This window comes from Vulpes lagopus, chromosome 9, assembly GCF_018345385.1.
Source record: "Vulpes lagopus strain Blue_001 chromosome 9, ASM1834538v1, whole genome shotgun sequence".
In the NCBI taxonomy this organism is placed as follows: Eukaryota; Metazoa; Chordata; class Mammalia; order Carnivora; family Canidae; genus Vulpes; species Vulpes lagopus.
In genome coordinates this window covers 77,164,368-77,179,563 of record NC_054832.1, presented here as the reverse complement: position 1 = coordinate 77,179,563, position 15,196 = coordinate 77,164,368, and the positions used below count along the sequence as shown (strand labels likewise).

Genomic DNA, 15,196 nt, shown 5'->3' with positions numbered 1-15,196 from the left:
ATTCTGAACTATTTTTATTTCTCACTGAGATTTTTTTTTTTATACATAATTTATTTTTCAGGTCCTCTATTTTCTCTGTAGGGATATTGAATTTTATTTGCTCATGTGTATTAGGAGTCCAAAACATTTTTGAACTTGCTAAACTATAAATTTTAATTGACATTTTTAAGGTAAAGCAAACATATTAACTGCCTCTAAAATAAGTAATTTTTGAGGGAAACATGTCCATGGTATGATATTTTTTTTTCCTTTTTGCAAAAGGTCACCATTACAGAAGAAATGTAATTACATTTTTATTTTATTGATGTAAGTAAACACATTTTGAAAATCAGAATTTTAAGAATATACACTTGAGAGCATTTTCCAAGGAGGTAAAGTAACTTAAAATAGAGTATAGTAACCAGGTACTTTATCTTCTTATATTATAGAAATAGCTGCAAAAATTACAATAATCATGAAAGCATTTGAAAATGGGAAAAATCAAATTTTGACCTGAAAAATTATTTTATTATGAAAAGTGGTACCATAGAATTGTTCAGAATAATTACATATTTTATTTAGAGTCTTTTACATTGGCATTAGGATCAACTGGTTAAATTGTCTCATATGAGTTTCTTAAGTGCATCAGTACATCTTTTTCAAATTTATGGTTCTGGGTATCAAGACACTGTTTGGTATACTGCCATTCACTAAATAACTTAATATTAGAGAAAAGGTATAAATAGGATATTAACATATGTCAGTATCTTATTTTTTAACATAAAAAATGACACAAGATATTAAGTAAGACATTATTACATCAAGATCCTAGAAGTATGTAAGCCTTTGAAAGTAAACAGATTAATATAGATTGACAATTAAATGAGTTCTTATTTTTATTCACCAAGCCTTGTAACAGAAGACAGGAAACCAAGATAAATAATAAATCAATAATCCAAACCACATAAAATTTGGAAATCACTGTGCCTAAAGGAATTTTATAAAATCAAATGTAAATGTGGGTGGGACTCCCAGGATGGCAAAATAAGGGATTCTAAAATGGCACTTCTCTGAAAAAACAATGAAAAAGCAGTCAAAATTATCAGAATTTACTTTTCAGAATTTGAAAGTAACCCTATGTTTGCAATAACTAGAGTATTCATTACAGACAAAACAAACATAAAACAAACAGCCTTAGAAGACATGACAGTTGTGAAAAACAGGAGCCCAGAAGCCACTGGAGAGTATAGACTGGGGTTGGAGCTCCTCAAAAAGCCCCATCCCCAGAAAACTCCAATATCTTCCTGAGAACCTAGAATTATATATTGATAGGCAGGACTGTGTGTAGGACCTAATGTCTCAGCTCTTTGTCAGACCTTTGTAAGACTGGTGACCAATAAGAGACTTTCCTAGCAACAGTGATGGGAAATACAGTCTTTACAGAATTACAGATTATTCCAGGAATGTTACTGAAAAATAGAAAGGAAGGAGGAGGAACAGTAACAAACTTTATCAATAGTAACAAATCCTAGGGAGGGATGAGAATCTTATTTCCAAAGTATGTTACTTGAAATGTCCAGTTTTAAACAAAAAGTATGAGACATTTAAAGAATAAGGAAATTGTGGTACTTACATAAGAAAATGATTGCCAGTAGGAACTTTCCCTGAGGAAATCCAGCTATTGGACTAAATAGACAAAACCTTTGAATTGTCTACCATGTTTATGTTCAAAGGGCTAACAGAAGCCATGCTCAAAGAATTAAAAGTATGACATGTCTCATGAAATGGAGAGTGTTAATAAAGATATAGAGATAAAAAAGAGAATCAAATCAAATTTTATAGTATAAAAGTGGAATAACAAGTAAAATATTCCCTGGAGATATTAAACAAAAGATTTGAGCTTTTGAACAGAGAATGAGTTCAATACATGTCAATCTCATTAGGTCAATTGAGATTATCCTGTCTAGGGAACGGAAAATGAACAAATGAGTAAAAATGAACAGATCCTCAGAAAGTTACATGTACGACAGCATCAATCATGTACATAATGGGAATCCAAGGAAAGCAGGGGAAAAAAGGGCATAATGATTACTTGAAGAAATAAAACAACTGAAAACTTCTCAAATATGAAAAACATTAACCTCCAAATTCCAGAAGTTCAGTAAACTTCTAAGTATGATAAGCCCAAAGAGAAAGAAACCTTGTAACTGAACTTTTAAAAGCCTAAATAAAGAATCTTGAAAGCAGCAAGAGAATGATTCCAGCAGTACTTGGGATCACTCATAAGGATAACAGGTGATTTCTAATGATAAATGATAGAGGCCACATGGCACTGGAGTGACATAGTTAAGTCCTGAAACAGATGACAGATATTTTTTGTCTATCTGCCTTCAATTTTGACTTGCCAAATTTCTGTATCTCAGCCATATTGAGTTTGCTAGACATTGTTGCAGAAGAAACAGAGCAAGTGTACAAGCAAGGACAGTTGACAATTTTACTTTACATAGTTTAAAAAGTATATATAATAAAGCATGAATTAAAATTCTGTTAATTTTTATGAAGTTATGAAGTCAATAAAATGGTTTTTTTTAAAAAATTGAGGTATAATTGGCATTATATTTCAGGTGTATAACATAATGATTTGTTATTTGTATATGCTGTGAAATGACCACCACAATAAATCTAGGTAACAGCTGTCACTATGCATAGTTACAGGTTTTTTTTCCTGTGATGTGAATTTTTAAGAATTACTCCATTAGCAACTTTCAAATATGCAAGACAGTATTAACTATAGTCATTATATTGTACATAAATCCCCATGACTTATTTATTTTATACCTGGAAGTGTATAACTTTTGATGACTTTCCTCTATTTTGTCCCTGTCTCTGGCAACCACAAATCTAGTCTCTCTATCTATGAGCTTGCTTGTTTTTATTATTCCATATGCGAGTTAAATCATACTGTATTTGTGATTCTTTGTCTAACTTATTTCACTTAAGCATACTGCCTTCAGTGTCCATCAGTGTTGTCACAAATGGAGAAATTTCATTCTTTTTCATGGCTGAATAATATTTCTGTGTGTGTGTGTGTCACATTCCTTTATTTTTCATCCATCAATGGACACCAATGCTGCTTCTATATCGTGGCTATTATAAATAATGCTGCATTGAATGTGGAGGTGCATGTATCATTTTGAATTAATGTTTTTGTTTTCTTGGCTTCAATACCCAGAAGTACAAATGCTGAATCATATGGAAGTCCTATTTTTTTTTTAATTTTTGAGGATGCTTCATACTGTTTTCCATAGTGTCTGAAACAATTTACCTCTGTACCAACAATGCACAAGTGTTCATATTTGATTACTATATCTTTGTAATAGAGTTTGAAATCAGAGAGTGTGATACCTTTAGTTTTGTTCTTTCTCAAAATCGCTTTGTCTATTTGGGATTTTTTGTGGTTCCATACAAAGTTTAGGATTGTTTGTTTCATTTTTATCAAAAAATCTATTGGACCTTTGATAGGGATAACAATATTGCTTTGGGAAGCATGGACACATTTTTTTAAATATCTTATTTACTTCGAGAGAAAGAGCACACACAAGAGTAGGCACAAGTGAAGGGAGGAACAGAGGGAGAGGGAGAAACAGACTTCCTGCTGAGGAGGGAGCCTGATGCAGGGCTTAATCCCAGGACCCTAAGCTGAAGGCAGACACTTAACCCACTGAGCCATCCAGGTGCCCCATGGACATTTTATCAGTATTATTTCTTCTAATTCATGAGCATAGAATATCTTTCCATGTATTTGTGTCTTTAATTTCTTTCCATCGGTGCTTTTTGGTGTCTAATGTACAGGTCATTGGTCACATGTATTCCTAGGTATTTTATTATTTTTGAGTCAATTGTAAATTAAATTATTTTCTTAAATGCCCTTTGTGATAGTTCATCTAATAATGAACTACTAACGTGTATAGAAACATAGCAGATTTATGTATATTGATTATGTATCCTGCGATTTTATAGAATTTGCCTATTAGTTCTAATATATTTTGGTAGTGTCTAGGACTTTCTTATAAAATATCCTTTTATCTGCAAATATGAATATGCATATATTTGTAGTATCAAGCCCATCTGGTCTAACATGGTGTTTAAGGATGATGTTTTCTTGTTGATTTTTGCCTGGATGATCTAAACATTGATGTAACTGAGGTACTAAAGCCCGGTACTTTCATTATATTGCTATTTCTCCCTTTAGATATTTTACTATTTGATTTATATATTTAGGTGCTTTCTAACTTCTTAATTATTAGATAAACATTATTAATCTCACCTGTTTCATTTCTCTGCTCATTTAAGAAAGAAAAACAGACTTGAGAGAGTTGTTATCTATACTTGCTCTATTTTTTTTTTTCACTCAATCACTCATGAAGTGATTCTTATGAGTTCTTCGCATCCACTTCCCAATAAAACGCTTTTGTCAGGATAAAAATGACCTCCATATTGCTAAATCCAAAGCCAATTTCCAGTTCTCATTTTACCAGACTCCCTGTTTTGTCTATCTCTCTTCTCTGGCAACTACTGTTCTGTTTTCTTTGCTGGTTCTTCCCTATCTTTTCCTATATTTTATACTGTAGGATCCCCAGGATTAGTCCTTAATCCTTTTTTTCTACATACCCTCCACACATTAATCTTGTCACTTAGACCACAGGTTTATTCTTTATTTTATCCATATACCAGTGCATCCTAAATTTTATGCCCAACTTTGATTTTTCCTTTAAGTCTGCACTAATATATACAGTTATATACTTCTCCTTGTAATTCTGATATGCTCTCAAATGTAACATTTCTAAACCAAAATGGTATTTTGGTATTTCATGTCAAACCTGCTTTTTTCATAATTCCCCCATTTTAGTAAATGACAACTCTCTCCTCACACTCTCCTCCATCAAATATTTTGGAATCATCCTTGAATCAACTTTACTTTCAAACTCCACACCTTTCCTTATTGAAAACATTATAACTTCTCTCCTTCTTTCAATTTTATTTCCAAAAAGCTCAGAATTACGATTTCTCTGAATTATAATTTTAAGTCTTATGTCAATTCTTGTCACTTCTCTGCTCAAAAACCTCCTGTGGCTTTCCATGTCACTCAGAGTAAAACTCATTGAATAGTCCAATGTAACTCCAAATTCTGACCTGCGTTACTTCTTTGACTTCATTTCCTATTAATTACTCCTTAATTACTTCTAATCCACCCACAATAACCCCTTGCTTTAACTCAAACTCTCCTAGAATGTCTTTATGTCAGGCAGGGCCTTTGAAATTACACATCTGCCTGGATTTTTTTTTTTTTATGGACATTCAAATTATTTATTCCTTTGTCCATTTCAGATTTTGTACACATGCCAATGAAGATTTACCCATCTTGCAGTCCCTTCTACACTCTTTTCTCTCTTCTCTGTTTTATTTTCTTGACTGTACTTATAAATATATTCAACAATATTTAATTTATTTATACCCTTACATTTTGTCTTTTGCCACTAGATTTGAAGTCCCATGAGAACTTTCTTTTCTTTTTTTTTTTTTTCTGTTTTGCTCACCACTTATGTCTTTCTGGTTAGAATAAGACTAAATGGGGATCCCTGAGTGGCGCAGAGGTTTGGCGCCTGCCTTTGGCCCAGGGCGCGATCCTGGAGACCCGGGATCGAATCCCACATCAGGCTCCCGGTGCATGGAGCCTGCTTCTTCCTCTGCCTGTGTCTCTGCCTCTCTCTCTCTGTGACTATCATAAATTAAAAAAAAAAAAAAAAAAAAGAATAAGACTAAATGCATACTAAGCACTCAATAAGTATTCATTGAATGAATGAATGAATGAATGAATTGATTGATTACATTTTGAAGAGAATTTATAATTAGTTAGATTTATAGGGTTGAACCATTTGCTTCAACGTGGATGGAACTGGAGGGTATTATGCTGAGTGAAATAAGTCAATCGGAGAAGGACAAACAGTGTATGTTCTCATTCATTTGGGGAATATGAATAATAGTGAAAGGGAATATAAAGGAAGGGAAAAGAAATGTTGGGAAATATCAGGAAGGGAGACAGAACATAAAGACTCCTAACTCGGGGAAACGAACTAGGGGTGGTGGAAGGGGAGGAGGGCGGGTGTTGGAGGGGAATGGGTGACGGGCACTGAGGTGGACACTTGACGGGATGAGCACTGGGTGTTTTTCTGTATGTTGGTAAATTAAACACCAATAAAAGTTAATTAAAAAAAAAAAAAAGATAAAAAAAAAGATTTATAGGGTTGAGAAGAGCTTTATTACAAGGAGATGGCAAATACTTTGATGGATGTCATTGTGGATGCTCAGCAGATAGATGGACATGTAGGTCTAGGAAACATATTTTAAAATGTAATATATATGTGATATATTAAAATGAGTAATACATATTCCTCATATATATGTCACATATATATGATATAATAATATATATTATTCATTTTTATATCACGTATATATTTGATAATTGAAACTCCAAGAAGGGGTATAGTTGCCAAAACTGACCGTTGAGACAGGAAAGATGAGTTGACATTGGAATCAAGAACCAAACTTGAAGACATCTCTGCCTCCTTTCTTTCTTACCTATTATTTCCTGTCACCACTAACTCCCCTGGAAAAAAAAAGTGTAAAAATTTTACAGTGCCAACCTATATAATTTATAATGTATGAATAATTGAAAATATAATCTTTCTAAAAAATTCTATGTAAGTTGATACCTATTTTGATAACTAAGGTGTAATCTCCAAATTAATAAAAATGTAGCATTTTTTTAAAATTTTATTAATAATAAATTTATTTTTATGGGTGTCCAATTTGCCAACATACAGAATAACACCCAGTGCTCATCCTGTCAAGTGCCCCCCTCAGTGCCTGCCACCCAGTCACCCCCACCCTCTGCCCTCCTCCCCTTCCACCACCCCTAGTTCGTTTCCCAGACTTAGGAGTCTTCATGTTCTGTCTCCCATTCTGATATTTCCTACCCATTTCTTCTCCCTTCCCTTCTGTTCCCTTTCACTATTATTTATATTCCCCAAATGAATGAGACCATATAATGTTTGTCCTTCTCCAATTGACTTACTTCACTCAGCATAATACCCTCCAGGTCCATCCACGTTGAAGCAAATGGTGGGTATTTGTCGTTTCTAATGGCTGAGGAATATCCCATTATATACAGGAACCACATCTTCCTTATTCATTCATCTTTTGATGGACACCGAGGCTCCTTCCACGGTTTGGCTATTGTGGACATTGCTGCTAGAAACATCGGGGTGCAGGTGTCCCGACGTTTCATTGCATCTGCATCTTTGGGGTAAATCCCCAACAGTGCAATTGCTGGGTCGTAGGGCAGGTCTATTTTTAACTCTTTGAGGAACCTCCACACAGTTTTCCAGAGTGGCTGCACCAGGTCACATTCCCACCAACAGTGTAAGAGGGTTCCCCTTTCTCCACATCCTCTCCAACATTTGTGGTTTCCTGCCTTGTTAATTTTCCCCATTCTCACTGGGGTGAGGTGGGATCTCATTGTGGTTTTGATTTGTATTTCCCTGATGGCCAGTGATGCGGAGCATTTTCTCATGTGCGAGTTGGCCATGTCCATGTCTTCCTCTGTGAGATTTCTCTTCATGTCTTTTGCCCATTTCATGATTGGATTGTTTGTTTCTTTGGTGTTTCGTTTAATAAGTTCTTTATAGATCTTGGAAACTAGCCCTTTACCTGATATGTCATTTGCAAATCTCTTCTCCCATTCTGTAGGTTGTCTTTTAGTTTTGTTGACTGTACCCTTTGCTGTGCGAAAGCTTCTTATCTTGATGAAGTCCCAATAGTTCATTTTTGCTTCTGTTTCTTTTGCCTTCGTGAATGTATCTTGCAAGAAGTTACTTTGGCTGAGTTCAAAAAGGGCGTTGCCTGTGTTCTCCTCTAGGATTTTGATGGACTCTGGTATCACGTTTAGATCTTTCATCCATTTTGAGTTTATCTTTGTGTATGGTGAAAGAGAGTGGTCCAGTTTCATTCTTCTGCATGTGGATGTCCAATTTTCCCAGCACCGTTTACTGAAGAGACTGTCTTTCTTCCAGTGGATAGTCTTTCCTCCTTTATCAAATAGAAGTTGACCATAGAGTTGAGGGCCCACTTCTGGGTTCTCTATTCGGTTCCATTGATCTATGTGTCTGTTTTTGTGCCAGTACAACACCGTCTTGATGACCACAGCTTTGTAGTACAACCTGAAATCTGGCATTGTGATGCCCCCAGCTATGGTTTTCTTTTTTAAAATTCCCCTGGCTATTCGGGGTCTTTTCTGATTCCACACAAATCTTAAAATAATTTGTTCCAACTCTCTGAAGAAAGTCCATGGTATTTTGATAGGGATTGCTTTAAACGTGTAAATTGCCCTGGGTAACATTGACATTTTCACAATATTAATTCTGCCAATCCATGAGCATGGAATATTTTTTCCATCTCTTTGTGTCTTCCTCAATTTCTTTCAGAAGTGTTCTATAGTTTTTAGGGTATAGATCCTTGACCTCTTTGGTTAGGTTTATTCCGAGGTATCTTATGCTTTTGGGTGCAATTGTAAATGGGATTGACTCCTGAATTTCTCTTTCTTCAGTCTCATTGTTAGTGTATAGAAATGCCACTGATTTCTGGGCATTGATTTTGTATCTTGCCATGCTACCAAATTGCTGTATGAGTTCTAGCAATCTTGGGGTGGAGGCTTTTGGGTTTTCTATGTAGAGTATCATGTCATCGGCGAAGAGAGAGAGTTTGACTTCTTCTTTGCCAATTTGAATGCCTTTAATGTCTTTTTGTTGTCTGATTGCTGAGGCGAGGGCTTCCAGTACTATGTTGGGTAGCAGTGGTGAGAGTGGACATCCCTGTCTTGTTCCTGATCTTAGGGGAAAGGCTCCCAGTGCTTCCCCACTGAGAATGATATTTGCTGTGGGCTTTTCAAAGATGGATTTTAAGATGGTGAGGAAAGTTTCCTCTATCCCTACACTCTGAAGAGTTGTGATCAGGAATGGATGCTGTATTTTGTCAAATGCTTTCTCTGCCTCTCTAATAAGAGGATCATATGGTTCTTGGATTTTCTCTTGCTGATATGATGAATCACATTGATTATTTTACGAGTGTTGAACCAGCCTTGTGTCCCAGGGATAAATCCTACTTGGTCATGATGAATAATTTTCTTCATATACTGTTGGATCCTATTGGCTAGTATCTTGTTGAGAATTTTTGCATCCATGTTCATCAGTGATATTGGTCTGTAATTCTCCTTTTTGGTGGGGTCTTTGTCTGGTTTTGATATTAAGGTGATGCTGGCCTCATAGAATGAATTTGGAAGTACTCCATCTCTTTCTATCTTTCCAAACAGCTTTAGTAGAATAGGTATGGTTTATTCTTTAAACGTTTGATAGAATTCCCCAGGGAAGCCATCTGGCCCTGGACTTTTGTGTCTTGGAGGTGACTGCTTCAATTTCCTCCCTGGTTATTGGCCTGTTCAGATTTTCTATTTCTTCCTGCTCCAGTTTTTGTAGTTTGTGGCTTTCCAGGAATGCGTCCATTTCTTCTAGATTTCCTAATTTATTGGCGTAGAGCTGTTCATAATATGTTTTTAAAATCATTTGTATTTCCTTGGTGTTGGTAGTGATCTCTCCTTTCTCATTCATGATTTTATTAATTTGAGTCTTCTCTCTCTTCTTTTTAATAAGGCTGGCTAATGGTTTATCGCTCCCGTTTCTTTGGAGATGTCGTGTTTACAAGACCTATCAAGTGTAGAAAGAGCTACATTGAAGTCACCAAGTATAAGTGTATTATTATCTAAGTATTTCTTGACTTTGGTTATTAATTGATTGATATATTTGGCAGCTCCCACATTCGCGGCATGTATATTGAGGATCTTTAAGTCCTCTTGTTGGATAGATCCTTTAAGTATGAGATAGTGTCCCTCTTCATCTCTCACTACAGTCTTCGGGGTAAATTTTAGTTTATCTGATATAAGGATGGCTACCCCTGCTTTCTTTTGAAGACCATTTGAATGGTAAATGGTTCTCCAACCTTTTATTTTCAGGCTTTAGGTGTCCTTATGTCTAAAATGAGTCTCTTGGAGACAGCAAATAGATGGGTCCTGCTTTTTTATGCAGTCTGAGACCCTGCACCTTTTGATGGGGTCATTAAGCCCGTTCATGTTCGGAGTCACTATTGAAAGATATGAGTTTAGTGTCATCATATCTATTCAGTCCTTGTTTTTGTGGATTTTCCACTGAACTTCTTCTTAAAGGGGAATTTTAAGAGTCTCCCTTAAAATTTCTTGCAGAGCTGGTTTGGAGGTCATATATTCCTTCAGCTCCTGCCTGTATTGGAAGCTCTTTATCTCTCCTTCCATTCTGAATGAAAGCCTTTCTGGATAAAGTATTCTTGGTTGCATGTTCTTCTCATTTAGGACCCTGAATATATCCTGCCAGCCCTTTCTGGCCTGCCAGGTCTCTGTGGAGAGGTCTGCTGTTACCCTAATATTCCTCCCCATAAAAGTGAGGGATTTCTTGTCTCTTGCTGGTTTAAGGATCTTCTCTTTATCTTTGGAAATTTCAAGCTTCACTATTAAATGTCGAGGTGTTGAACGGTTTTTATTGATTTTCGGGGGGGCTCTCTCTATTTCCTGGATCTGAATGCCTGTTTCCCTTCCCAGATTAGGAGAGTTTTCAGCTATGATTTGTTCACATACATATTCTGGCCCTCTGGCCCTTTCAGCGCCCTCGGAAACCCCAATTAAACATAGTTTTTCTTCCTCAGGCTGTCATTTATTTCCCTTAATCCATCCTCATCATCTTTTAATTGTTTGTCTCTTTTTTCCTCAGTTTCCCTCTTTGCCATCAACTTGTCTTCTATGTCACTCACTCGTTCTTCCACCTCGTTAACCCTCGTCGTTAGGACTTCTAGCTTGGATTGCATCTCATTCAATTGATTTTTAATTTCTGCCTGATTGGATCTAAATTCTGTAGTCATGAAGTCTGTTGAGTCCTTTATGCTTTTTTCTAGAGCCTCCAGTAGCTGTATAATAGTGCTTCTGAATTGGTTTTCTGACATTGAATTGTAATCCAGATTATGTAACTCTGTGGGAGAGAGGACTGTTTCTGATTCTTTCTTTGGAGGTGAGGTTTTCCTTCTAGTCATTTTGCTCAGTGCAGAGTGGTCAAAAACAAGTTGAATTTGGAAAAGGAGAAAAAGAGAGGAGAGAAAGAAGGAAAGAAAAGAGAAAAAGAAAAAAGAAAAAAAGGAGAAAAAAGAAAAAAAGAGAAGAAAAAGAGAAAGAAAGGGAAAAAAGGGTTGGGGAAGCAAACAGAAATCAAAAAGCAAAAAAAGAAAAACAAACAAACAAACAACAGCAACAACAACAACAAAAAAAAACAGAAAACAAAACAAAACAAAACAAAAACCACCGGGGAGTATCCTCTGATTCTGTATACTTTAAGTCCCTTGACTTCCCCTGGAACTGGTCCCTCTCTCTGGTCTTCTGGGGGAGGGGCCTGTTGTGCTGATTCTCAGGTGTCAGCACTTGGGGGAGCTGCTCTGCCCCTGCCTGGTGCAGGGCTCAGTGGGGTTGTTCACCCCGTGAGGCCCCAGGAGGAACAACCGCAGTGGCGGGGCCAGCTCTGCAGCCCTGGAGTCAGCTCCCGCAGTAGCTCCGGGGCTCTCCGTCTGCAGGGCCTGGGGGCTCCCGGGGGGGGCCGCTGATCTGCTCAGCTGGGGCAGGAGCGTCCTTGCTGTCCTGGGCCCTCCCGGCCTCTGCCTGTCCCCGGGGCGCAGGTGCCTGTTAGTGTCCCCGGAGCCCGAGGGCATCCCCGCCCTCCTGGGTCCTGCTCCAATTCCCCGGGAGGCCTTTCCGCGGGGAAGGTTGGTGCAGCTCCTGCTCCTCCGGGACGGGGCTCTCCTGTCCTGGGGACACTCGCCCCGGCCTCAGCCTGGCTCCTCGCGGGGCCCCACCCCTTGGAGGCCTTTTGTGTCTTTATTTCTTTTTCCCCGTCTTCCTGCCTTGATAGAAGCGCGAACTCCTCTCACTGTAGCATTCCAGCTGGTCTCTCTTTAAATCTCAGGCCGAATTCATTGATTTTCAGGATGATTTGAAGGTTATCTAGGTAATTTGGTGGGTACAGGTGACTTGGGGACCCTACTCTTCCGCCGTCCTCCAGCAGATTTATTTTTGAGAAAACTTTTTTATACTTTTGCCTCCTTGCAATATTCCAAATATTTTCCCCTTTACCAAGAATGAATTGCTAGTTTTTTTTGTAGTTTTCTTTTTTAACAGTACGTAGACACGTCCCATATTTTCCAAAACCTTTCCTACCACCCTTTTCATATCAAATGGACTTATGGGTTGATATCAAAAGTATTTTGAAATCTGCAGGTGACATAAACTGGCAGAACAAAGAATGAAGGGAGAGTAGGGGCCTTCAGGGCTAAGGCAAGAGAGATACTGCTAGTTGACAAGTAACATATACTGCCACTGAAGTGGGTTGTCAAAAGTGAAGCTCCTGAAAACATTATGATGGAATAACTAAAATCATTTTTAGACTGAAATATTTTAGGCATTCAGAATAGTTAAATCTTCACTGCTCTCTAGAATAAGTCAACATTTGCTATGGAAACTATAAAATACTGATGTTCTGAAGGGGATTACTGAGACAGCATAAGTATTTTATTTATGTTGTACAGAACTGTGAGTGAATTTATGCTGTGCTCTATTGTACTTTTATTGCATGATCTGAGAAAATATTCTGAAGGTGAATTATTTTACTTAGTTTCCTGGTGCATTGCACATACCGCAATATGTTCCAGTTGAATAGATATTTTATATTGTTTTCCATTGTGACATATGACAGATTTCAAACACTATTACTAATGTACACATCAAGTGTGATTCTATATGCTTTATTATAAATATGAATGATATAGCAACAACTTTGTCAGCAATTTCACATGGTTTATTACCCTCTGGTTATCCTCTTTGTGATATGTTTATCATATAGACTTCATTAAGCACATGTATGTGTCTTCTCTCAATCCTCTTGGAATTAAAACATTTTATGGGACTATTGATGGTTTTCCATACCTCATCACCAAGGATGAGGTCAGCTTTTAAAGTCTATCCTGACCATCACCTCAGGATATTACTGCTAGTCTGACATTATTTGTGGTTTGAAAAAAACAAAAATTTTTCCTATTTTTTTTTTCAATGTGGGCTACAAATTTCCTTAAGGATTCAAATGGAAAACCTATTTTAAAAAAATCCATTCAGTTTCCTCTCCTTCTCTTATGGTCCCTTGCATGTTTTCTTATATTTCACATACGAATGAAACCATTTAATTGTCTTTCTCCAATTGACTTATTTGACTCAGCATAATGAGAGAGTCAACTCTGGGAAACAAACGATGGTTGCTGAAAGGGGGTAGGGTAACTTGGTGACAGCCATTAAGGAGGGCATATGACAGGATGAGCATCTGGTGTTATACACAAATGATGAATTATTCAAAATTATATCTGAAACTAATGATGTACTATATATTGGCAAATTGAATTTAAATAATAATAATAACAAATCCAAACAATTAGTGGGCCTTGGTTGATTTTTTTTTAACCACCAAGTACAAAAAATTTAAACAAATACAACAATTAAAATTAATTACATTTAAAATTAATGTATGCATTATACTTTAGAACTGAACCATTTGGCTCCTAGTGCCATAAACATTCATAAACTCCCTGCTTTCAGCATTTCATATTCAGTGTCTTATGGTAAATTGTAACTTATTCTAGATAATAATGAAGAATATTTTTTAAATTATTTCAATCCAAATTTATCATTTGAAATGCGTAGGAAGAGATTAAAAATAGGCTTAAGCTACTCCCATTTTTTGTACTTTATCAATAATGAAATTTTATTCTGGCCAGATATATTTCTATCCAGCATTTATCAATACAGAAATGATAATACGAATGCTTAGTATTTCTAGCTCTTAGACTACCATGTTTTGAGTACATCTGCAATACATATAAAATTTACATATTGAACAAAATGCCTACAGTTTCTGCAATTTGATATAATTAACTGATTTAAATTATGTTCATTGAGCTTGAAAAAATAACTCATTATTAACTGTCTAGTTATTACCAGTTTTTAAAGAGAATTTGACTTTTATTTTATCTGAAGCATTTCTTTTTCTCTTTCAGGAGCTGGAGTTCTCAAATCTGTTTGCTGTTCTTCACTGCATTCATTCATTCTTTGCTGCCAAAGTAGCTTGTTTGGACCCTCTTTATTTAGGCAATCAGACTGCTGCTTCCACTGCTGCCAGCTCTGGTACTACAAGCAGAGCAAAGTATACAACCTGACGTTCTGAGCTTGCATTGCCACTTACCATGACTATAGAACCAGAATAAACATAGTCTTCAGTTTAGACCCTGGAAAAACAATGGTATCACCAAGTCAACAGTGAATTCAGTTTGAAATTTCAGCAGAAAACAAGGTCATGAGGAATCTCAAAAGCGCTTCTCTTTTGGAAGACAGTTGTGAATAATTTTAAATGAACATAACTGCTTGTTCTCACTCAGCCCATTTGTACCAGTATTTCATTGAAAGTGAAGACAAAAGAATGAATGATTCAAAGTATGTAAATAATATAAAAATTGTAAGCTACCTATAAATAAAAATACCACTTAAATGGTTATTTCTGTATTTTAGATTATTTTGTATGACAAATACATGTTGGGCCAGATCATGAACTAATGCCCTATCATTGAATTACGAGTGATATAAAGAAGGAAAAAAAAAAAAAAAAAAAAACATGGCAGCAAGGAAAAAAGCATGCAGAAAGTTCATCAATGAAGAATGCACTTTAATTTGCTGATGCAGATTTTTTCCTTGTATTCTCATTCTGTGATATGACACTGGCACTCCAATTTTGTTTATCTTATTGTCAGCTATTCCTAACATTTTCAAAAGAATAAATATATCAATTCTATGATAGTCACAATGTAAAATGTACTACTTTTCCTTAATCACTGATACCAACGTTTTATCGCTGCTACTGTCAACCAAATATGCTGAAATGTGTTAATTTAACCACAAAGATAACATTCATGAACCTCTTATTCTTTCCTTCATTTA

At 36.3% G+C, this 15,196-nt stretch overlaps 1 protein-coding gene across 3 annotated transcripts in view; it reads left to right on the top strand.

Moving 5' to 3' along the window:
• Positions 1 to 14,722, top strand: part of SNTG1 (syntrophin gamma 1) — a 791,929-nt gene extending 777,207 nt beyond the window's left edge. For all 3 annotated transcript variants that reach the window (XM_041768508.1, XM_041768507.1, XM_041768509.1), the window contains one exon: positions 14,263 to 14,722. In XM_041768508.1, the coding sequence (XP_041624442.1) occupies positions 14,263 to 14,421 (159 nt within the window). In that variant the 3' untranslated portion in view covers positions 14,422 to 14,722. The remainder of the gene's footprint in view (positions 1 to 14,262) is intronic.
• Positions 14,723 to 15,196: the final 474 nt, after the last annotated feature.